At 33.8% G+C, this 25,053-nt stretch overlaps 1 protein-coding gene across 3 annotated transcripts in view; it reads left to right on the forward strand.

Annotated features, from left to right (window-relative positions):
- The window catches only part of LOC121410061 (general transcription factor 3C polypeptide 2-like), a 48,066-nt gene that overhangs the window by 14,859 nt on the left and 8,154 nt on the right, over nt 1-25,053 (forward strand). For 2 of the 3 annotated variants that reach the window (XM_041601910.1, XM_041601912.1), the window contains 10 exons: nt 4,204-4,276; nt 9,004-9,124; nt 10,154-10,187; nt 10,774-10,860; nt 16,063-16,193; nt 19,008-19,215; nt 21,335-21,567; nt 21,997-22,137; nt 23,864-24,007; nt 24,417-24,588. In XM_041601910.1, the coding sequence (XP_041457844.1) occupies nt 4,204-4,276; nt 9,004-9,124; nt 10,154-10,187; nt 10,774-10,860; nt 16,063-16,193; nt 19,008-19,215; nt 21,335-21,567; nt 21,997-22,137; nt 23,864-24,007; nt 24,417-24,588 (1,344 nt within the window). The remainder of the gene's footprint in view (nt 1-4,203; nt 4,277-9,003; nt 9,125-10,153; nt 10,188-10,773; nt 10,861-16,062; nt 16,194-19,007; nt 19,216-21,334; nt 21,568-21,996; nt 22,138-23,863; nt 24,008-24,416; nt 24,589-25,053) is intronic. The other variant, XM_041601911.1, reaches the window with a different exon arrangement.

Raw genomic sequence — 25,053 nt, forward strand, 5'->3', positions numbered from 1 at the left:
GTAAAGTTTTTGATATGTCATCATAACTTAGAAAATGTATGGACCTAGTTCATGAAACTTGGCCATAAGGTTAATCAAGTATTACTGAAAATCCTGCTTGAGTTTCACGTCACGTGACCAAGGTCAAAAGTCATTTATGATCAATGAACTTTGGCCAAATTGTTGAATTACCATCATAACTTTGAAAGTTTATGGATCTGATTCATGAAACTTGGACATAATAGTAATCAAGTATCACTTAACATCCTATGCAAGTTTCAGGTCACATGATTAAAGGTCAAAGGTCATTTAGGGTCAATGAACTTTGGCCAAGTTGGGGGTATTTGTTGAATTACCGTTATAACTTTTGAAAATTTATTTCATCTAGTTCTACAATGTATATCTAGTTCATGAAACTTGGATATAAGAGTAATCAAGTATCATGAAACATCCTGTGCGAATTTCAGGTCACATGACCAATGTTATAGGTCAATGAACTTTGGCCATAATGGGGGTACTTGTTGAATTACCATCATAACTTCGAAAGTTTATGGATCTGAGTCATGAAACTTGGACATAAGAGTAATCAAGTATGTCTGAACATCCCATGTGAGTTTCAGGTCACATGATCAAGGTCAAAGGTCATTTAAGGTCAATGAACTTTGGCCACGTTGAGGTATTTGTTGAATTACAATCATAACTCTGTAATTATTGGTCTACATGTAGTTCATAAAACTTGGACTTAAGACTCATCAAGTATCACTGAACATCTCATGCGAGTTTCAGGTCGCATGACGAGAGTCAAAGATCATTTAAGGTCATTGAACTTTGGCCATTTTAGAGGTAATTATTAGATTGCTGTCATAACTTTCATAGTCTATCGATATACATGTAGTGGAAAAAATGTTGATATACAAATGTAGGCGTAATCAAGTTTCACTGACAAGTTTTAGGTCACATGATCAAGGTCAAATATCAATGAACGTTGTGTTGTATCATATGAATGGTGTTTTTTGTGAATAGTAGTTTACAAAGTCAGCACTGCTGCTATATTGAATTGCATGATACAGATGAGACCGCCAGAGGCATTCCACTTGTTTTTTTTGTACAACGCCTCCTTAACTCCTGAGGAAATAATTGATTATTATTTGTATAATTTTTTCTAACTTCTGAGGCATTGTTCAACACAAATAGTGAATATTCTAATATGTGCAGTGGTGCGACATTTTGCATTTGATGAGAGAAAGACACACTCTATTCAATGAGGTGAGCCGAGTCAAATAGAGCATTTGTGTCGCCTGCATAGCAGAGCGAAACTATAGGCGCTGCTTTTCTAACGGCGGCAGCGCTGTCAACATTGAAATCTTTACCAAGGTTAAGTTTTTGAAATGTCATCATAAGGTGGAAAGTATTTGGACCTAGTTTATGAAACTCAGGGTAATTGTGTATCACTGAAGATCCTGCCTGAGTTTGAGGTCACATGACCAAGGTCAAAGGTCACTTAGACCAAATTTTGGCCATCTTGGAGGTATTTGTGGAATATCACAACTAAAATTTTATGGATTTAATTCATGAAACTGAGACATGAGAGCAATCAAGGATTCCTTAACATCCTGTGCTAGGTTAAGGTCACATGACCAAGGTCAAAGGTCATTTAGAGTAAAAAAAACTTTGATAATGCTGGGGGTGTTTGTGGTATTGTGGTAACTTTAAAATTTTATGGATCTAGTTCATGAAACTTGGACATAAGAGTAACCATGTATCCTTGAATATCTTGTGTGGGTTTTTGGTCACATGACTAAGATCAAGGGTCATTTTAAGAACTTTGGCTGTGTTTGGGGTATTTGTTGTAAATATTGGTATCATAACTCAGAATTATAAATCTACACATTTACCTCATGAAATCAAGTATAAATGACTGTCATGCACACATCTTAGGTCACACAATAATGGTCAAAGGTCATTTTGGGTCAATGGACATAGTATATTAATTATCATATGAATTTTACTTTTGTTAAGAATCATTTAATAGCTGTTTTCAAAGTCAGCACTGCTGCTATATCGAATTGCGTCATGCAGGCGAGTCTGCCAGAGGTGTTCCACTTGTTCTTTCACCTTATGTGAAAATCTTTCACCATCGCACTCGCCTATAGATGCCTATTCGCTATTGGATTACTAATTTCCTTTTTTAATATAAAAATGCAATACCTGTGAATTCAATTTGACATTTAAGTTTGAAAGTGATAAATATTTTTTTAGATTAATGCTCGGCACTAACGTTAGTAGGAGTTTTCAACACAATCAACAGTAGGAATTTTTATTTTAAAAGAGGTGGGTTCATCTGTGATTTCTGAATATATTTATAAGTTTATTGTCTTAATTTCCACTTTTCACATAGATCTAAACATAGTTGTTAAAAGTAGTCGCATCTCCATTTAAGTGCACACGCATTGCCAGTGTGAGTGTAGTGTAGTAGGCTGGGAATGGACGTAAATATCAATCCATCCATCCATTCAAGTGGCATCTGATATTGCCAACATGTCAAAATATGTTCTTCTCTTTCTTTATAGCAATGACGTATGATGTTAATGGGCTGTGTGTCTGTAGCATCACTATAAAGCCAAGAGAAGAATGTCAAGTGTACTTGTGCTCTCTTTTGTTCTATAGTAAAGGCCACTGTCTCTAAAGTGTTTTTGTCTCACCTGCGTAGCAGAGTGAGACGATAGGCACCGCTTTTCCGACGGCGGCGGCGGCGTCTCCATCAAATCTTAACCTGAGGTTAAGTTTTTGAAATGACATCATAACTTAGAAAGTATATGGACCTAGTTCATGAAACTTGGTCATAAGGTTAATCAAGTATTACTGAACATCCTATTAGAGTTTCATGTCACATGACCAAGGTCAAAGGTCATTTAGGGTCAATGAACTTACATGTAGACCGTGTTGGAAGAATCAACATCGAAATCTTAACCTGAGATTAAGTTTTTGAAATGTCATCATAACTTAAAAAATATATGGACCTAGTTCATGAAACTTGGACATAAGGTTAATTAATTATCACTGAAAATCCTGCATGAGTTTTATGTCACATGACCAAGATCAAAGGTCATTTAGGGTCAATGAACTTTTTCCAAATTGGGGGTATCTGACTATCTGTTGAATTCCCATCATAACTTTGAAAGTTTATGGATCTGATTCATGAAACATGGACATAATAGTAATCAAGCATCACTGAACATTTTGTGCAATTTTCAGGTCTCATGATTAAGTCAAAGGTCATTTAGGGTCAATGAACTTTGGCCGATTCGGGAGTATCTGTTGAATTACCATCATAACTTTGAAAAGTTATTGGTCTAGTTTGTTAAACTTGGACATTAGAGTAATCAAGTATCACTGAACATCCTGTGCGCATTTCAGGTCACATGACCAAGGTCAAAGAACTTTGGCCGAGTTGGGTGTAACTGTTGAATTACCATCATAACTTTGAAAGTTTATGGATCTGATTCATGAATCTTTGACATATAATCAAGTATCACTTAACATCCTGTGCGAGTTTCAAGTCACATGATCAAGGTCAAAGGTCATGTAAGGCCAATTAACTTTGGCCATGTTGGTTTTTTTTGTTGAATAACCATCATATCTCTGTAAGTTTATTGGTCTAGTTCATAAAAACTGGACATAAGAGTAACCATGTACATGTATCACTGATCATCTTGTGCGAGTTAGAGTAGTTTTCAAAGTCAGCACTGCTGCTATATTGAGCCGCGTGATGCAGGAGAGATGGCCAGAGGCATTCCACTTGTTATGAAGAATGTGGCCTGATTTGGAATATTTCATGGCCGCTACTTCCGCATTCTAAGCTTTCTGAGAGGGGTCTGAAAACCTCATAATTTCATAGTTTCCATTGGTAAACATGATGATTAACATATTACACCATGTTCTGCATAATTTCTCCCTTAAGTTGATATATATACATACAAGTTGATCTATGGAAATATTGAGCATGATTTCTCAATTGTCTTTGAATTTATTGGCCTTTGATAGTATGATCCCATTGCGGGGATGTTACTATTTTGTCCTGTTTATGATGTTTAATACACTGCAGTAGTGGAAGTTACAGTCACAAGTGGATGAAAAAATGTGTGCCCCCTCTCAGCTTGATTATTCCTGTATGTAGATATATAATTGTAATATTAAAATTCTTTTTCATATACTTGCATGCAGGGCTTTGGCACAGGTGAAGCTTTTGAAGGATGCAATTTGTGATGTTCCAGGTATAAAAAAGGATAGACAAAAAGTAAGTTTGAGTATTAAGCAGATAACATTGAAAAAAAAGGAGGAAGATAATGATTAGGGATGGAATATATCAATACATTGTATGTGCACCATGCAAGTTCATATGGTAGTGTACATAAAAATTTTACATTTAATTAGATGGGAAAAGCGTTTCTTTACTTTGCCCATACAATCGTCTACTTGGGTTTTAAATTTAATGATTAGCTTTGAAAAGTTTGTTTTACTTACAATCATTAAAAGGGAAAGTTCACCTTGACAGAAAGTTTATTTTGAAAATAGCAGAAAAAATAGTATAAAGTATTGGTGAAGATTTGAGAAAAATGGATTAAAGATAAATAAAAGAATTTTAAGGTTTTCATTTGTGACATCGAATACAAGCAGCCGCCTCATATGTTATCAAGTAACATAATAACCGTATAAATAATGTTAATTTTTGAATGGTTCTTTATGACTAAATATTTCTCCGTTCAGGACAGGTACAATAAAACCTGTTACCAATTTTTTAAAGAAAATGACATGTCATTGATTTTTAGCTCATCAGGCCCGAAGGGCCAAATGAGCTCTGTAGGTGGGGATTCAAGACTTCTACACAGAATTTTCAAATTCATTAAATATGCTAATTTGTGTGCATTTTTCAAAATTCACGAAAAATGCTTCTTCTTTATTTGTTGGCTGATTTTAAATTTTGTGCTTCCATCTGGTAGAGCTTCATGAGGATCACCAAACTTTGAATTGTGAAGTTTTGACTCACTAGAACATTTTTTATGCTAATTCATGCAAAATTAATTTATGCATATGGTCAATTCCATTGTGACTTATGGGACATTTGATACTTTTTTCCACATAACTGAGGTGCATATCTGAAATAGTAGCTGCACAAACATGGATTTACTTTATTAAACTGTAAGAAGAATACTTAAACTTACTATATACAAAAATGTATGCTTTCAGCTTGGTTGCATAGGGTGCTAGATATTCAGAAATGTCATTGTGACTTATGGGACATCGATGGACCACACAAATTGGGCTCTTTTGTTCAAAGTGCCATATCTATCTCAGTTTTATGACAATGTTTTTAGATTTGGGCTTGGAGATTAACTAGTGATAGGGCTCACTAACAGTACTTGAATTGGACTTGAATCATTTCATTTGTTTCAGTAGTTGTGTGCAATCGTGTGTGACTTATGGGACAAGTGAATGTGACTGATGGGACCCTATCTCATTTCATGGAATTTACATTTCCTCTCGATGACTTTTTAAGTCAAACTTAATTTCAGCATGAATAAATATTCCCTAATAAGATGACACCTTTAATAATTCATGCCATTGTGTCAGAAATAAATTCAACAAAGGGCAGAAACATCTTTTCATGCACTTCATTTATATAAAGGGAACATTAACCAAAAAAAAGCTTCCTTGTCATCAAGTTTTAAGAACTGTAATCAAATAAGTACAAAATAATCAATAAACAATTACAATCATACATGTAAATCTTTAGCAAACAGATGAAAAATGAACAATTAGAAAGAATGTACACACTTTCAATTGTGACTGATGGGACATAACGATAGGACATATTTGTTACAGATGGGACAAATAAATGTTGCTTTTCTCTATCTGTCTCATACAGTATGGTAAGAAAATGACCTTTACAGTGTATTACATGTAAGAAATTAAGACATTAATGCTGCCATGAAGTATATCAATATTCTTGTTAATATACTCTATTTTGTGTCAAATGCTCATATTTTTCATTAGCTGTTGATGTTTATGATAAAACAGATGGATATCAGTGCACAGGCAAATTTTTGACAAAAAATATTAAAATTTTGGCATAAATTTTTTTAAAATTCATTAATTGGACTGTCTAGAAAACGGTTGCAATCGCTTTCTACTATCTAAACTGCACGTACATGTATACTTGTATTCATTTACATGGAAGATTTACCATTGTCTGTGCAAAAAATATGAAAATAATTGATTTTCATGAAAAATCCAAGATGGCCGCCAAAAATTGCCAATTTGGAACCCCATGGGACATGATTTGACAAAGGGAACATCAAGATTCATTAACTATACACTTCAGGCAATACAAAAAATGTTGGTTAAAATATACCATGGGGATGCACCCTATCACAACTTCTTTTTTTGCCAGCTGCTTGGGTTGATATGTCATCTCTTTCATAGAAATTCTGAATGCCTGTAAGGACATCATCATTTATAGAGTACCAAAGTGATGTTAGTTGTCATGGTGTAATGGCAGCCCGGTTCTAAACAAAATAACCTGGGGCCATTTCATAAAGCTGTTGTAAGTTAGGAGCAACTTTTCAGAATGACTAGTGATCCTTTCTTATATGCTAAAACATTGCCAATTTATGATGACATTTACCACAAGGATCATCGGTCGTTCTTAAAGTCGCTCTTAAGTTACGAAAAGCTTTATGAACCAGTGCCCTTTTACGACTATCAGAATGATGGTAACAACCAGGGACAACACACATCACCATTTTTGCAAATACAAATGTGTAAGACGATCATGCAGCTGCGACTAGGTTTAGAACCGGCGATTCGATGTTCATGACATTGTGACACCACCCTTTGGTCCTTTTATATGTGCATGTTCCTTTCTATTGGCAGGCGGCAGGAATGATTCTGAGAAAACTTGATTGCAAGCTTCTGAACAATTTTTGGGCATTTACATGTACAGGGGCTTTAATAGCTCTGCTCATGGTAGCCTTAAATGCATCTGAGGACTGGTGCTCTTATTTTGACAGGATCCAGAGGGTCGCTCAACTACAAAATTTGTGACTGATGGGACATTGACATAGGTTTTAATAGTTTCCATGGAACTACATGTATATACCAAGTTCACATCATATGTAAAACAGTGGATGCATACTCCAAGGGGACAAGAAAACCAAGGGAATGATCTGGACCTAAAAAATGAATAAAAGCTAGGGTGAAACAAACCCAATTTACCTGCACTCAGCTTTGCATTTTAGCGATCATATTCAGTTTTCTCCTTCTTTCTGGACTGGGCACACAATGCAAACTTTTTTGTTGTTGTTCAATTCACTGCCTATGATATTCAGACTGTTTTTTTTTCTGACAGTCAGCATACTGTTCTCCAGCTTTTAAGCATTCTTGTCTCTCTCTTTGCTGTCATGGACAGCTTTAAGGTGGCATGGTTTACGAACTGTATATGTGACTTATGGGACATGTGACTTATGGGACTGAAATGTATGTCCCCCCAGTATAGCTATTTTAAGTCCAATACAGATGCTGCTTGATTTGTTGAAGCAAGCATGTACTATGGTAGATAAAAAAGTCCAATACTTGTCTCCAGGAGTCTATGGCAGCATATGAGGGAAACTTAATGCTCAAAACTGTGACTTATGGGACATCAAACATACACACCTTGAAATGTATTTTGTGCCTCACAGTTTAACTGCAGCGTGTAAAACAATACAGCTAATGCTGAATTATAGCTTGGAGGTCACATGGACAGTGGAATTTTTCATCAGCAGCCTTTGCTTGCCAGGAGCCAGGGATGGGTGAAAGTTGTACATTTTCTATGAAATCTTAGTACCACAATGCAACAGAGTGTACATTGTGTATTTTATGAATGAATGAGGGTATAGTAAATATAAGTGTGTTTTTGTAAACCTTAAACTGTATACTTACAAACAGTATAAACAAAATTGCTCAGAAAAGAAATTTTTGAAAATGGAAAAATGCAACATTTGGCTGGAATTGACCATATATGTTTTTTGAATTCACATAAAATGCTTCTTCTTTATTTGTTAATTGATTTTGATTTATTTTCTCCCATCTGGTAGAACTTCATGAGGTTCACCAAACTTCTACACAGAATTTTGAAGTTTTCAGTAGAAAATTATTTATGCTAATTTAAGCGAAATTTATTCTTAAATCACAGAAAATACCTCTTCTTCTTTATTTGTTGACAGATTTTGATTTTTTTTCTTCCATCTGGTAAATCTACATGAGGTTCACCAAACTTGTACACAAATTTTGAAATTTTGTCTGGAAAATTATTTATGCTAATTTATGCAAATTTTATTCATAAATCACAAAAAATGTTTTTTCTTCTTCATTTGTTGATCAATTTCAATTTTGTTTACTTTATATGATAGCTTGAGGTGGTGATACAAAATTTCAACACAGAATTTTGAAATTCATTAAATATGCTAATTTATTCATATATTTTCAAAACTAAAAAAAATGTTATTTGTTGATTGATTTTGATTATTTTTGTGCCATCTGAGAGCTACATGAGGTTCACCAAGGTTCTACACAGAGTTAAGAAATATAGACTAGAAATTTATTTATGCTTAGTTTATATGAAATTTATTCATAGATCACAAAAAATGCTTCTATGTCATTTCTTCATCAATTTCAATTCTATATCCTCAATTTATGTCACCAATATAATTCACTACAGTGTCAACTGGGCTGAAATTAAAATTGTGTTAAATTTTGTTGCGAGATGGCGGATGAGCTCCACATACATCTGCTTGCATATATGACCTCACAAATAAAAAAAATTAAAATCTAACTTTTTAAATTATTGATCGATTTCCCTCAACCTTCACTTCAATTTTTTTATTATTTTTATGCTATTTTTACAATTTCAATTAAGTTTACACATGAAAAATGTTTTGAAGTTGATATTGTGCATTTTATTTCAATTGTCTATCTTGCATCTAGAAACGCAAGCGAGAGTTGGATCGAGATGACTTTTTACCAGAAGATGGTGAGTCTGAAGATGATGATGAGGATGATGACTGTGATGAAATCAATCGCTCATCACTCAGAAGGGACATCAACCGTAAGCTTAAATTTTTAATTGCTTTTTTCACTTTGCTCTTATTATAAACATTATCATTTTGGTTCTTGAATATGGGATAAACATGAAGTTCCAAAGTATATCTGAAAGAACCATTTTACAATTTTGGAGATGTAAACCAATATTTGAAAATGAGTGGGGTTGGTTTCATTGACTGTGCATATAGAGCGAATCTGTACTAAAACACATAAACTCAGGGTGAGTCCACTATGACCTACATACAGTGCGTACAAGTACCCAAATTTACAGTGTGGATAATGATAAGTTTGTTCCAGTAGCATATGCAGGGGATGGTTACAGGTGTTCTAACCCTTGACAACATTTCATACAGCTTGAAAACCCCCCCTTTCAAAAATCCTGCATATAGTACTGGTATGTTCATAGGAGTTACACACAATGAAATGTAGTCAACACAGCCAACAGAATTTTTAAAGGAGAATGCAACTGTGGATATTAAAACGTGTGGGAAAGGAGAAAAGAATGGAGAAATATTGCTTTAATATCCGAATGAAAGAAAAATATAGTTTGAAATTAAAAAAAGAACATTTTAAGAATTTTATGTATTGTAGTATTTCTAATGGGAGAGTATTCTTTGCCTTACATTGCTATGACATCACCAATGCGGCCAATTGGAAATCTACATGGATATAGCAATTACTAATTTTTACAACTTTTAAATTCATAACTTTCTCATAGATTGTCCGATATTGTCAAAACTTTCACCAATGTACTTCACCCAAGCATTTCAGAGACCGTTATCAATTTGATGGAATGCCTGCCTTAGCTGTCACATTATGGTTGACAAAAGACTTTATGCACGGTCGATGGACATCAAAATGAAGTGTTTAGTAATTCTGGTTCTGCACCCTTAATTTTTTTTTGATGGGGGAGGGGAACCCCCCCCCCCCCATGGTGCAATGCAAAGCACTCAAACCTCTTAAAAAAAAAGAAACATAAATACTTTTATTTCAATTTGAAAGTAAAAAATGGATTCTTTTTCTTTATTTTCAGGAAATGCAAAGTTACATAAGATGTCATATTACTAGTAAGTATTTACAATTTTAAGACTTTTTGTCTGAGAGCTGAAATGTATTGCTGCTTGACTACAGAATTATCACATTTAAAAAAAAATATTATTAAAGCTACATTATGATTATGGTATTAATAACCCAGACTGGACCCAAAAGTGAAATTGACAAATCATATACCAATCAAAAGCTTACATGTATAATCTTCTGAACACAGCAATGCAAGCTTGGTGCAAATTCAATGTTTACCAGCTTAGTATTTTTCTTAGCATTGTGATTTCATAGGTTTGTACAGTGAAAAACTTGGTCAATGTTTGGGTGAATGGAATCTAAAATGGAGCAAATTACCAATTTGAGTCAGTGGGGCTCTTATGTCTGATGCTACAGGATAAAAGCTCTATTTAAGTAAAAAGGGCATGGATGCCAGACACATTCTTGAGTGTATCCTAGTCTACTTGTGGTATAGCGATAATGCCTTTTTATACTAAATCAAGTTGGCCAACTTTGATATTGCATGGCAATAAACTATATGGTGGATCATTACTTTATCATCACCGTTGTTTTCCACAACAATGCGAATAATTCAATCTTTATATTTTGCAGCCACTGTGAAAGATTATGTTTGATGCAGGAAATACTATTCCCTGGTCTTAGGAGCAAGGTATCTACATGGCCCAAAATTCTAGAAAGGTGAACAAGAAAAGTAATTTTTTATGCTTACTTCCTCTTACTCCTCCTTCTACTCTTAATACTTCTACTGTTATTGCTGCTGCTGCAACTTCTTCTGTTTTTAGCTCATCCGGCCCGAAGGGCAAGATGAGCTTATGCCGTGGCGTGGCGTCCGTTGTCCGTCGTCTGTCGTCCGTCCACAATTTCAAAATGCTACTTCTTCGCCATTTCAAGTCCGATTTCAATTCTGTTTGCTTTATATGATATCACTAGGTGGGGGAATCAAAACTTCTACACAGAATTTTTAAAGTCATTAAATAAGCTAATTTATGCGCATTTTTCAAAATTCACAAAAAATTCTTCTTCTTTATTCGTTGACCGATTTTGAATTTTTTGCTTCCATCTGGTAGAGCTTCATGAAGTTCACCAAACTTCTACACAGAATTTTGAAATTTTGACCAGAACAATTTTAATGCTAATTTATGCAAATTTTAAAAAATTCACATAAAGTGCTTCTTCTTTATTTGTTGACTGATTTTGATTTTTTTCTTCCATCTGGTAGAGCTTCATGAGGTTCACCAAATTTCTACACAGAATTTCAAAATTTTGACTAGAACAATTTTTGTGCTAATTTATGCGAAATTAGTTTATTCATATTTTTAAAAATTCACATAAAATGCTTTTTCTTCTTTAATTGTTGACCGATTTTGATTTTTTTTCTTCCATCTGGTAGAACTTCATGAGGTTCACCATATTTTTACACAGAATTTTGAAATTTTCAGTAGAAAATTACGTATGCTAATTTATGTGAAATTTATTCAGAAATAACAGAAAATGCCTCTTCTTCATTATTTCTTGACTGATTTAGATTATTTTTTCTTCCATCTTGTAGAACTACATGAGGTTTACAAAACTTCTATACAGAATTTTGAAATTTTCACTAGAAAATTATTTATGCTAGTTTATGCAAAATTTATTCATAAATCACGAAAATGCCTCTTCTTTATTTGTTGACAGATTTTGATTTTTTTTCTTCCATCTGGTAGAGCTGCATGAGGTTCACCAAACTTGTACACAAATTTTGAAATTTTGTCTGGATAATTATTTATGCAAAATTTATTCATAAATCACACAAAAAAGATTCTTCTCCATTTGTTGATCAATTTCTATTTTGTTTGCTTAATATGATAGCTCGAGGTAGTGATACAAAATTTCAACACAGAATTTTGAAATTCATTAAATATGCTAATTTATTCATATATTTTCAAAACTAAAAAAAATATTTAGTTGTTAATTGATTTTGATTATTTTTGTTTCATCTGAGAGCTACATGAGGTTTACCAAGGTTCTACACAGATTTAAGAAATTTTGACTAGAAAGTTATTTATGCTTAATTTATATCAAATGTATTCATAGATCACAAAAAATGCTTCTATGTCATTTCTTCATCAATTTCAATTCTATATCCTCAATTTATAATTCACTACAGTGTCAACTGGGCTGAAATTAAAATTGTGTTAAATTTCGTTGCAAGATGCCAGATGAGCTCCACATCATTGATGTGCTAGTTATACCAGTAATAGTGCTACTTCCACTCGTACAACTTCATGAGGTTCACCATATTTCTTTCTATGTACTACATGGCAGGTCCAAGCTATTTGACTTGTGACGTACGGGAATAGAGACTTTAAAGTTGTGTAACATAAAAAATAAATGCACAACAGAGAATCTTTTATGGATTTTGGAAGGCCAGTCATGCCCAGTTTATTCATGAAAAAAAATTAGTGATCTACATTTTCATTAACGATGTAATATTTTAATTAATATGCACCGTGACGTACAGGACCAGACGAAAGTTGATTTTTTTAGAAAAAAAGTTTGTCATTAAAACTCTGTGAATTGGAATAAGCTGGAAATCTTTCATTATCATGTTTTCATCTTGTATCTTATCAAGTTTCATTAGCCATGAATGAAATGATAGAACTCATTGGTGTTATTATGTAATAGCTCAAAATATAAACAACCGCGCTGTGACGTACGGAACATGTGACGTAGGGGACATTTGTCCATGTGTAAAACGAATGGGGAAAGTGAAATTTCATGAAAATTTATAATTAACTTGATGCAAACCAAAGTAAGTTAAGTTTTACATGGATTATCATGATTGATATATATTTCTTAAATAGCACACACTGAAACAAAACATAAACACTTTACAACCGTATAAATATTACGAAAGCTGTAGTGCACATAGTTCCATTGTTAAACGAATGGGGAAATTGAAATTTCATCAAAATTTATCATTACTGGATGTAAACCAAAGTAAGTAAGTTTTACATGGATTATTATGATTTATATATATTTCTATTATAATATATGATTAAACAAAACATAAAAACTTTTATGACCTTATAATTATGAAAGATTTAATTAATAACACAACTAATTAATACTAATTAATGTTATTTATAACAAATTTTAACTTTTTTATCAGCCTTTTACTAATATTCAACCACTGATATAGTATTATTTATCTCAATTTACATTATCTTTGCTCCTTATTAAAAATAACCCTAATTAAAATTACATAGAAATCCTATGGTGTGTCCCGTACGTCACACATTTGTCCCGTACGTCACAAAACTTAATTAGCTGATATGATTAAACATGAAATTAATTCAGTAAATTTTTGGGTGTATAGTAATATAAATTAGAACTCTCCAAAGTTTGAAGAAAACTGTTCAACTTTTTCTTAATTAGAATCTAAAAAAACATGCTAAATCGTGACGTACGGGACACTGCCTGTTGGACACCAGATAATTAACTTAATTAGTTTTCAAAATCCTTTTTTTTTCTCAAATGTTTGCATGAACTTAGCACAACAAGTCCCCACAGAAATATTTTCAAATATATAATTCGCATTATCTGCAGATAAAAAATTGTGATGTCCCGTACGTCACACTAATTAATGATTTCTTGCAATCGTGACCTTGGCATTCATTAACTTTACGTTTTCAGAAGAAAGAAAATATAGGGCAAAAAACTTCAGAGTATAAGCTCTAAAATGATATACAATATGTTAGATTTAGGCAAAGATTTAATTTTGGCCTCAGAGGGGACAATAGCTTGGACCTGCCCACCAGGGAATTTTTTTTTTCGGGGGCTCCATTTTCATTTTTGTTTCGCCTGCGTAGCGATGTGGGATCACCAATTTCAGACCAGAGGTCCATCTCCTGAAGGCACTGGTCAAGTTCGAATATGAGTCGAATTTGAATAAGGTCAAAGGTCAATGAACTTTTCATGACTGGCACTGTGCTGTGTTGTACACCCAATAACTTTCTATAGCTTGGAGGTGGGATCACCAAATTCATACCAGAGGTTCATCTCCTGAAGGCACAGGTCAAGTTCGAATATGAGTCGAATTTGAATAAGGCTAAAGGTCAAAGGTCAATGAACTTTCCATGACTGGCACTGTGCTGTGTTGTACACCCAATAACTTTCTACAGCTTCGAGGTGGGATCACCAAATTCATACCAGAGGTCCATCTCCTGAAGGCACAGGTCAAGTTCGAATATGAGTCGAATTTGAATGAGGTCAAAGGTCAATGAACTTTCCATGACTGGCACTGTGCTGTGTTGTACACCCAATACCTTTCTACAGCTTCGAGGTAGGATTGCCAAATTCATACAAGAGGTCCATCTTTTGAAGGTGCAGGTCAAGTTTGAATGTGAGTTGAATTTGATTAAGGTCAAAGGTCAATGAACATTTTACTTCAGAACTCAGTACTCTCTATACTTGAACCAGATTTTGTATTTTACTTGTTTATTCTTTAAAAGCTGTTGTTATTTATTTAATGAGCTATAGTTCTTGGCACCATTTATAATATTCACACAAATTTGCCAAAGGTACAATAGAAAAGCTGTCAAATTTTTCACTCACATTATTATGAATTACATTCTTTTTCACTAACATTCATTTCCTTACTTCCATGGAAATCATTATAGCTTCATAGTATTAACAGCATTCTTAGTGTTATCTCATTTCCTAGGGATAAAGTAGGCCTATAGCATTATGCATATGTAAACTGTCAGAACCACAATTCACCCCCTAAACTGCTGACAGCCTCGGAAGTCATATAGCATAGTTTTGACATACATTCTCTTCATGACTGCAATATGCAGGCGAGACAACGCTTGGCGTTTGCCTAGTTTTTATAATTTTTGGGGCTCCATTTCTATCTTTCAGGGGCTACTTTTTGTATATTGGGGGCTCTTTCAAATGCTTTTTTGTGCTCGAGTATGTAGCACTAGGGGCCCACTGAATTGTTATTGTTCAGCAATTATTTCGGGGGCGACTTCCAGATTTTATGTTGCCCCCGAAAGCATGATTTGGGGTGATTTCGAGGGTGACTTCAGGCATTTCCGTGATGTACTACCACTACTGCTACAACTAATTCTACCTCTACTTCTTACGCTGATTTGTTTATGTTTGCTTTGATATGATAAAGAGATGAATTAAAGTTGTAGTAGACAAACCTGCTTTTAGTATCTTTTCTAGTTTTATAACAACAGTAATTGAAGACAAAACGAAATCATATTGAGATTACTTGTGTACCATCCCATTGCCTGTTATACTAAGCAGAGCAGTAAATTGTACTGAAGCAGCCTCCACTCTCTGTGACATGCTATGGCTATGAAGTACAGAAGCACTCTTTAAGGTACTGGTATGGTATTTGTAAGACATGAATTCTGTAACCGCTTGGTCTCAAGCTCAGACCATTCATGTCTGTTCTACAGTGTGTCCCAGGAAAAAACAAAACCGAGAATTATTAATGATTTATCATAACTTTAACAAATACAATAGGCAAGTGTTATATCAGTGAAACAACATTTGTTCTGGTTGGGCAATTGCTCTCGGCTTTATTTTGTCTGTAGGGTTGACATAAGAGGCACTCCACTTATTTTGTATTGCTTTGCATATTGGGTAATGTGTTATATTCTGAAATTTTGAGCCCAAGTTTTATTTTTGCAATTAATTATACGATCATTCTGATGAGGGAAATAATCACAAACTGGGGAAACATTTTTTCACTATCTGTGTGTTGAGAATTTATTCAGTGAATTTCTTCATCTGAGTTATGAAATGAATGCTTTATTCTGATCATTTCGAAAGTAATAATTTGGCTTATTGTTAATAGTAATCTGGCCTTTTTTTTCTACTTAGACCTGATGACTTGACTTCTGAGAGCCTTGGAAAAGTAATTCAAGATGGCACTAAGAAAGATGTAGAAAGTTTGTTATTGCCATTATATAGTGCAACTGAGATCAAACGTGACACCAAAAATGGTGTAAAAGGTATGTCATCTTTACGTTGTATAATGCAACTGAAAGTTTATCTTCATTGCCATTGTTATAGTGCACCTGAAAGTATGGGATAGTTCTTAGAAAAAAGGTAGCAATTCATTATCCCACCCATGTTTTGGCCTAGAGCTTTGTATTTTCTGTGATTTCTGTTACATGGATAGCTGGTCATGGTATCATGTAGTGGCCTCTATTAAGTAGTTTAAAGGAATGGTCCGAGCTGAAAGTATGTATAGCTTTAATGAATAGAATAGAATTTACTGAGCAAAATGCTGAAAATTTCATCAAAATTGGATAACATAACAAAGATATTGAATTTTAATGTTAAGCAATATTTTGTGAAAACAGCGAAAACACATGAATATTCACTAGATGGGCTGACGATGTCACATCCTCAATTGTTCTTTTGTATTTTATTATATGAAATTAGGTTTATTCAATTTTTGTCCTCCAAGAACAAGAAACATTGGATTTAGAAATGATTTAGTGCATTATATATTTATTGCTGCAATTTATTTCATCATAAGGGAGACATCTTATTCACACAAGTATGAAATAATGAAAAAAAATTTAATTTTATGTAATAACATAAAAAAATGGAAAGTGGAGATATGACATCATCAGCCCACGTAATGCAAATATTCTGTTTTAAAAACAGACAGTTCATGTAATTTCCTTGTAACAGATGACTGAAGTGGATAGTAATTAGGCAAATTGTTAGCAATGTCGGAACCTATTGATGAAAAATAGCTAATGAAAGAATTAACAATTTACTCTGCGTGTCGGAAATCGCTAGACCATTGCTTTCAATGAGGTCACATTGCACTTTACCGTGGGTTCTATTGAATAATTCATTGATAACATTTCATGTTGATTTGACATCATTTTTTACATCATTAAATTTGTTAAAATAATAATTATGTTTTCTATTATGTACTTCATTTGTAGCCATGTTTTCATAATTTATATATACATTTATATAAGGTGATGGATTCTTGAGGTATTTTTGATAAAATAAGTATTTCTTCTTGCACAATTTTTAAAATTCATTATCAAATCATGGTTAATCTATTTACATTTAACCTGATTTTCCATGCAAGGAAAAGATTCATTGTAAGTATCAATAAACTATTTCATAAATATACTGAAGCAAACATTAAGATTGTCATCAACTAGGTTTCTCTCCCAGTAAATTTCTTCAAGCTTATCACAAAATGTAGAAAGATTTGCATCATCTGGTCTCGCCTGCATAGACTATAGGCGCCGCTTTTCCAATGGCGGCATCGTCAACATTGAAATCTTTACCAAGGTTAAGTTTTTGAAATGTCATCATAACTTAGAAAGTATATGAACCTAGTTCATGAAACTTTGACATAAAGGTAATCAAGTATCACTGAACATCCTGCCTGAGGTTCAGGTCTCATGACCAAGGTTAAAGATCATTTAGGGTCAATGAACTTACACCATGTTGGGGGAATCAATATCGAAATCTTAACCAAGGTTAAGTTTTTTTAATGTCATAACTTCTAAAGTATATGGACGTAGCTCATGAAACTTGAACATATTGTTGATAGTGTATCACTGAAGATACTGCCTGAGTTTCAGGTCACATGACCAAGGTCAAAGGTCACTTAGGGTCAATGAACTTTGACCATGTTGGGGGTATTTATGGAATTGTCATAACTTTGTCATTTTATGGATCTAGTTCATGAAACTTAAACATAAGAGCAATTAAGTATCCCTGAATTTCATGTGCCAGTTTCAGCTCACATGACCAAGGTCAAAGGTCATTTAGGGTCAACAAACTTTGATGATGTTGGGGGTATTTGTGGAATCATCATCATAACTTTCAAGCTTATAGATCTAGTTCATGAAACTTGGGACATAAGATTAACCATGTATCCCTGAATATCTTGTGCTTGATTTTGGTCACATGACCGAAATCAAATGTCATTTAGGGTCAATGAACTTTGGCAGTATTGGGGGTATTTGTTGAATTGGCATCATAAATTTGAACGTTTATGGATCTAGTTCGTGAAACATAGTATAGACAACTATGAATAATTATTTTGCACCTGTCTTAGGTCACATGATCATGGTCAAAGTTCATGTTGGGTCAATCGACATAGTATTTTATTATCATATGAGTGTTTTCTTTTGTGAAGAATTATTTAAAAGCTGTTTCCAAAGTCAACACTGCTGCTATATCGATTCGCATAATGCAGGCGAGACTGCCAGAGGCGTCCCACTTGTTAGTTGTCTTTTCTTGTTTGAAGTATTTTCACTGATAAATTGTCAAAATAAAAATATGCATATAGTGTCAAATGATCACTTATATCTGTGACAATCATTCCAAAGCTCAAAATTTTTCAGGTCTATTTGTAAGTATGTTATCTATTAATCTAGCTGAGTAACTGGTTACTTTTGTTGGTTTAAGTATCAGAGTTGCAAAAGAGAAGGATGCCAATATATCTGTAAATTTGATGACATCAGGAGAAATATAGGAGTTAATTAACTCATTATTGAAATCACCAGTAACTTTATGTTCATCATTTATTCTAGACAGATGTGATTCAAAGTAATTAAGAAATTAAAGTGCAAGGGAATACATGTACCTTTATACACTCTGAAAGTATATCATCATTACAATTGTATAGTGCATATTAAAATATGTCATCACTCACATAACTGTAATGGCTGTGATTTATTGTTCTGATACAAATCAAAAGAAACGAAGTTACATTAGGTAATGAATGGTATTGATTTATGTTGTATACTGAGCACTTTCTTAAAATGTCTTTCCTACAGATGGTCATCTAACATACTTTGCATTTAACATTGGAGGCACTGTACGAAGTATTGCATGGTGCCCTGTGCCATTAAGTGAGGATAATGCTTGTCAGTATGCTGCTTTCAGCCCATATAACAATGAATTCAAGCATCAACAAACTTTACCAAGTTACACAGGTTCGAGTTGTATTCAGATATGGGGGTTTGGACCACTTCACAATGAAAGGTGTGTTTGTATGTTTATATCATGATTAACTACATGCTTGTTCAGTAGCCAGCTTCAAGACTGAGGTGCAGAAAAACTGCTATTAAGACTGCTTTTTCTTTTTAACCACACATAGAGTAGATCTTTCACAGCAATGTATATGCTCCTGCACAACTCTACAAGTACATTGTACACTAACCTGGCAGACTGTACTTTCAAAGATGGTGATGATGATACTGAATTCTGTAACTTCCATAGGCTTTGATCAGGGAACTCGTAGTTCCAACTAAATAGGTCAAGACTGTCCAGCCAGCCGTTTTATGCAATTTCTCATGCTCTTGTTTTCTACTTTTGAATCCATAGAAAGTAAAAAGAATGTATTATAACATTGATCTTTGATGTCCTTATTCCAAGGCTCCACATTAACTTTTTTTAGTGGTGGCCCGTTCGGGCTACCAAAACCTTCAAATAATTTTTTTTGGTGGCCCATTAGTAAAGTTTGGTGGCCCCAAAAATATAAAGAAAAACATTAATTAAAAATGAATAAAACAAACTGAAATATTCTGCAGTCATTACCACGTACCAATATTCTTTGTATATCTTGTATGTAAATCGTGCTTGCTGTTATTTTACTTTGCTTATTTTGTGGTAATATATAAATTGTTCTATCATTGTGAATATGAAATGATTGAAAGAGAATAAAAGAATTGTATTGTTCCCAGGTTGTGTGGACTTTTAATCTCTGTATAGACACACACTCATAATGGTAAAGTAAATAAATAGTGCATATAGCAAACTCAGATTGATTTACAAAACAATGATTTTTCCTTCCTTTTTGATCGTAAAACCTAGATTATGCAGGCCCCAAATCCAGTTTATTTTCTCTTTTCCAGCATATAATAGCAGGAGAAAATCACAGAAAATATGCTGCAGAATTAGAACAATGTATAACAGGGGGAAATAAACAAAAATAATTTATAGAATAGTATATTGAAAAAAACACAAAAATTGTAAAAATGAATAAGTGAAATACATGTAAGACAAATAAAAAAATGAAGTAATGAAAAACAAAGAACAGGAAAAAAAAATTGAGAAAAAAACAAAAGAAAATGTAAGAAAAATGAATAAGACAAAATTATCAGAAAAAATGGGGAAAATTATTATCATTATTCAGTAGAAACATGTTCTTTAATCAGGCATATTCAATGGGAAGGGGTATTAATGGTTTAATCACTATAAAAAATGACAGAAAATATAAGAAAACAGCAAGTTATCTGGAAAAAAACAGTGAGAAAATTCCTTCCTATATTTGACAAAATGATGGAAAAAATTCACATTTCATATCAATAAAATGCCTTCTCAAAATATTTACTTCCTTAAGAGTGGTTTAAGAAGTCATTTATAAACAAGAAAGAAAGAAACTGTCTATTCAAGACAGCTTCGAAAATAAACCAAATATCAACATACATACAAATGCACATGTGGGACTGTGATGTACTCACCTGCGTGTTTTATGTGTATTAATGCATTTGGAAATTGGTCTTTTTGAGTCAAAAGAGAGGTCATAATTCCTCCTTTTAATGCTTGCAAATTATCAGGTTTCAGTAATATGGACTGTAGAAGGGCATTTCATTGGTGTAAAATGTGACTTTGACATAGATTTTCAAAGTTCTGGGGAAGATTTCTTAGCAGTAACATTTCGCATCGCAGCTCCCTGAGTCTGAATAGTCTGCTAGCACACAGCCAGCTGCAGTGGTTTCACGCATGCATGCAAAGCTCAGCCAGACAGCCGGTGCCGGCTGTCTGAATAATAGTTACTGTATGCTAGCGGTAGGCCTACATACTGTCATGACTGTGCAATCTTTGTGTGTGTGTGTATTTGTGTGTAGATTAACAAAAAAGGCGCATGACGAATTGACTTGCAATTTGAACTGTAGAAAGTTGATAAATGCATGCAAAATCGGGAGAAAAATTGCGCTACTTTGAAAATTATTGGTTGCCCGATTCGGGCCACCAAAACTTAACATTTTTTCAATAATGGTTGCCCGAGATGAATTTTTGGTGGCCCCGGGCCACCGCTAATGTCGAGCCTTGGTTATAAGCAACATTAATTTGTTTTTTATCTCTTGTTGTTCGGCAGGGAGAAACCTGAATTGAAGTTGTGTATTTTACATGATGCTGGGAGGGTTAATGAACTAAAATGGTGTCCATCTGGCTGCTATGATGATCCTAGTCTAGTGGAATCCAAAGGAGATGATAGGTTTGATCAACGACTTGGTCTTCTTTCAGCAGCATGTTCAAATGGAAGTGTGTTGATTTATAGTATACCTCATCCACCTGAAGATCAAATGAATTCTCATCTACAAAACAAAGGTACATACACACACAGAGTGTGTCCTAGAAAATAAATGAAACCCATTCTCAGAAATAGAAAATAATCAAATATAATTTGATGAAGATTAAAACCTTTTCTTTGATTTGAGATCAAATTCTTAGTATATCACTCATGCATTGTAGATGATATGAGGGCTGTCAGAGACAATTTACATAGAATCTTACACTTATCTTATTATGTTTATATTTCCCAATAGTGTGTAAACCTGTAATGGTTATATTTCCCAACAATAGTTTGTAAACCTGTAATGGTTATATTTCCCAATAGTTTGTAAACCTGTAATGGTTTATTTCCCAACAATAGTTTGTAAACCTGTAATGGTTATATTTCCCAATAGTTTGTAAACCTGTAATGGTTTATTTCCCAACAATAGTTTGTAAACCTGTAATGGTTATATTTCCCAACAGTAGTGTGTAAACCTGTCCCAAGTCTAGTGCTGTCACCAGGCATGGAGAAGAAGAATGCAGACAGTTCATTTGGGCAATGCTTATGTCTTGATTGGCAACAAAGAAAACCACATCCTAAATTAGCTGCTGGCTTTTCATCGGGTAAGTTTTTGAAATGACCCCTTAATTGATAAAGTATATAAATTGTTTTTCCCTCTTTTTTAATAATTGGTCTATTTCAGACCAGGATATACAAAGGGGGGGGTCAATTTGACTCCCCCTTCAGATCTCGGCCGCTGATTGTCGCGAATATTTGCACACGTGTAGAGCTGGATGTAAACTACAAGACTGTATAGAAAAATTTTCAAAAAATAACTGAATATTTTCATTAATTGATTATGCCAATAAGGGTATGAAAGTTTCCCCTGAATTTGTATTTGTGTATGTTTTTGAACTCACTTTACATAGATAGTAGAATGCAAATCTTTGGTTAGGTATAAAGTTTACTATTCTTCAAAAAATTAAATTTATTATACTTTCATTTGCCTTTGTTGGTAGTTCATGTACAGTATCACCTTTCAGAGGATTTGTTCTCTTCGCCAACTTTGTTTTCAGTTGTACTTTGACCAAGTTCCGTCTTTGCGTCAGTATCTTGTCTATGGTGACCACTTCACTTGGCTCGACTTGAAGCTTGGTCTGGAATACATGTAGATCTCCAACTGCTTTTTGGACTATTCTCTGTGTGCTGTTGGGTGTGGCCTCTGATAGGTTGCTTACAACCAAGTTTAATTGTCTTTTGCCCTGTTCAATAGCTACTTCACTATCTCATTCAGTTTATCACTCAACACTGAGCTTAGACACTTCCACATCTAGACTAGAGATTTTTTTTTATATCCCTCATTTCATTCTCTAACTTGTCTTGCCTTCTTCTGCGATCAATCATCTCTCCAAACATAGCCTTAGTATATTTTTTTGCAAATCTTACAGTGCCAATGGATTTCACAAGATCCTTGTGTACCATATTTAGTGATGATAGCAAACAATTCTTTTGTCACACCTCCACATATGTAATGTTAGTATGTCTTGCATATATCACATTGTATTACAGTTGACATGCCTACTTCCTTGTGACATGTTCCACATTTTTCATTCTCCATGTTCAAGGATTTGGTGCCAATCTCAAATTTATGACCATAATTTGTACTGATTGAGTGTTTTTGGGAGTCACTTCCTTGCTTGATGAAGGTATACCTATAAGGTGTATGAATGTCATTGTCAGAGCTTGTTTCGATTGGGGGTATTTGTTGAATTACCATCATAACTTTGCAAGTTTATTGATCTGACTTTTGAAACTTACACATAAGAGTAATCAAGTGTCACTGAATATCCTGTGCAAGTTTCAGGTCACATGATCAAGGTCGAATGTCATGTGAGGTCAATGAACTTTGGCCACATTGGGATACCATCCTATCTCTGTAAGTGTATTGGTCTAGTTCATAAAACGTGGAAATAAGAGTAACCAAGTATCACTGAACATCTTGTGCGAGTTATAGTAGTTTTCAAAGTGCTGCTATGTTGAACCGCGTGATGCAGGTGAGACGGCCAGAGGCATTCCACTTGTTTTTAAATTTGTGACATTATTTCAACCATAAATAGCATCACATCAAATAAACGACTGTTGTTAATAAAGGTAAAAAATTATAATTATGAAATGTAAATAGTGTTATTGATGTCATTATAAAATAGCAGCCATTTTGTATCCCTTCTCTATATATATACTTCATCACATTTATGGTGTTGAAGAGAACCTTTTTTATCAAAGATTTTTGATAGAGGAAATGCTAGCTAGTGATTAATTTCTTCTTTATAACAATCTTTTTTTTAATAGGAGCAATTGCCATATGGAATGTAGAATATCAATCATCGTTCCTGGTGAGACAATCAAAGATAGATGACTCAATCATTCTTCATCCAATTCAAGTCTTCACTGCTCATAATGGACCTGTTTTGACTATCTCATTCTGCCCTGCTGGTAATCTTTCAATTCATTACCATTTGTGTAGGAGAAATAATGTTTCTCATATGGCAATGCAATAAAAGAAAATATAGAAGGTACTCTTTCCTTATTCTAATATGAACTGTTTTAAGGGGTAAATTGCTAAGTCTGCAAGTACAGACACAACTTTGATACTTTTGGCACTTTATTTCACAGCATTTGAAGTAATCACATTACTATCAAAAGCTGTGGCATATCAGTGTTTTTGTGTGTATAAAACAGTTTTTACTCTCTGAGAAATATGGTGAGATGCTGATGGAATAAGATTGAACTTTAATTAAAGAATCATTACGAGGAAATATTGATTCAATGCAGTAGTATGTGTATCACTTGTAGAAATAGGATGAGTAAAGATTGAATGTATATCATTTATGATTGGTTGTAGACAACAGTTTCATGTGCAGCAGTAGCCGCAATAGGATGATGGAATTCTGGGATATTCATCAACCAGGGATACCTATATGCAGTCGTTTATTTCGCAGTCCTCCACAAACTTGTCAATGGCTTTCTCAGTATAATGCAGTTCTTACTAAAGAGGATGTCTCCCTGCCAAGAATGTAAGGATATTCTCTTTATAAAGAAACTTATAATTCTTTGTAAAGAAATTCAATTTCTTTCTTAAAAGAACTGGTCCCCAATTGAATAAAGGGCAAATCAAAAGAATTTCAAGAGATGGAGGATTATCCAACACATTTACTTTAAAGTGACTTTGATGCAGCAAGGATGAAATATGTTAGACATGTTCTTCATTGGATTTGTCTTGCAGATTGTTGACGAAAGATTCCTACCCAACTACAGACTTACTGGCCAGATACAACAGGAAATATGCTTTTGTAATGATATTTTCATTTAACTGCCTCTGGTCAGATATTATGAGCAGACGCATTGCTAGATTTGATTTGAAATTACTCGACTGGCCCCATGGTTAAATTTTAAAATCACATCATAACTCATGTGAAACTTAAACTCAAGGGTACTCAAGTATCACTGATCATTTTGCATGAGTGTCTGGTCATGTGGTC

The sequence above is a fragment of the Lytechinus variegatus genome, chromosome 3 (assembly GCF_018143015.1).
Source record: "Lytechinus variegatus isolate NC3 chromosome 3, Lvar_3.0, whole genome shotgun sequence".
Classification (NCBI taxonomy): Eukaryota; Metazoa; Echinodermata; class Echinoidea; order Temnopleuroida; family Toxopneustidae; genus Lytechinus; species Lytechinus variegatus.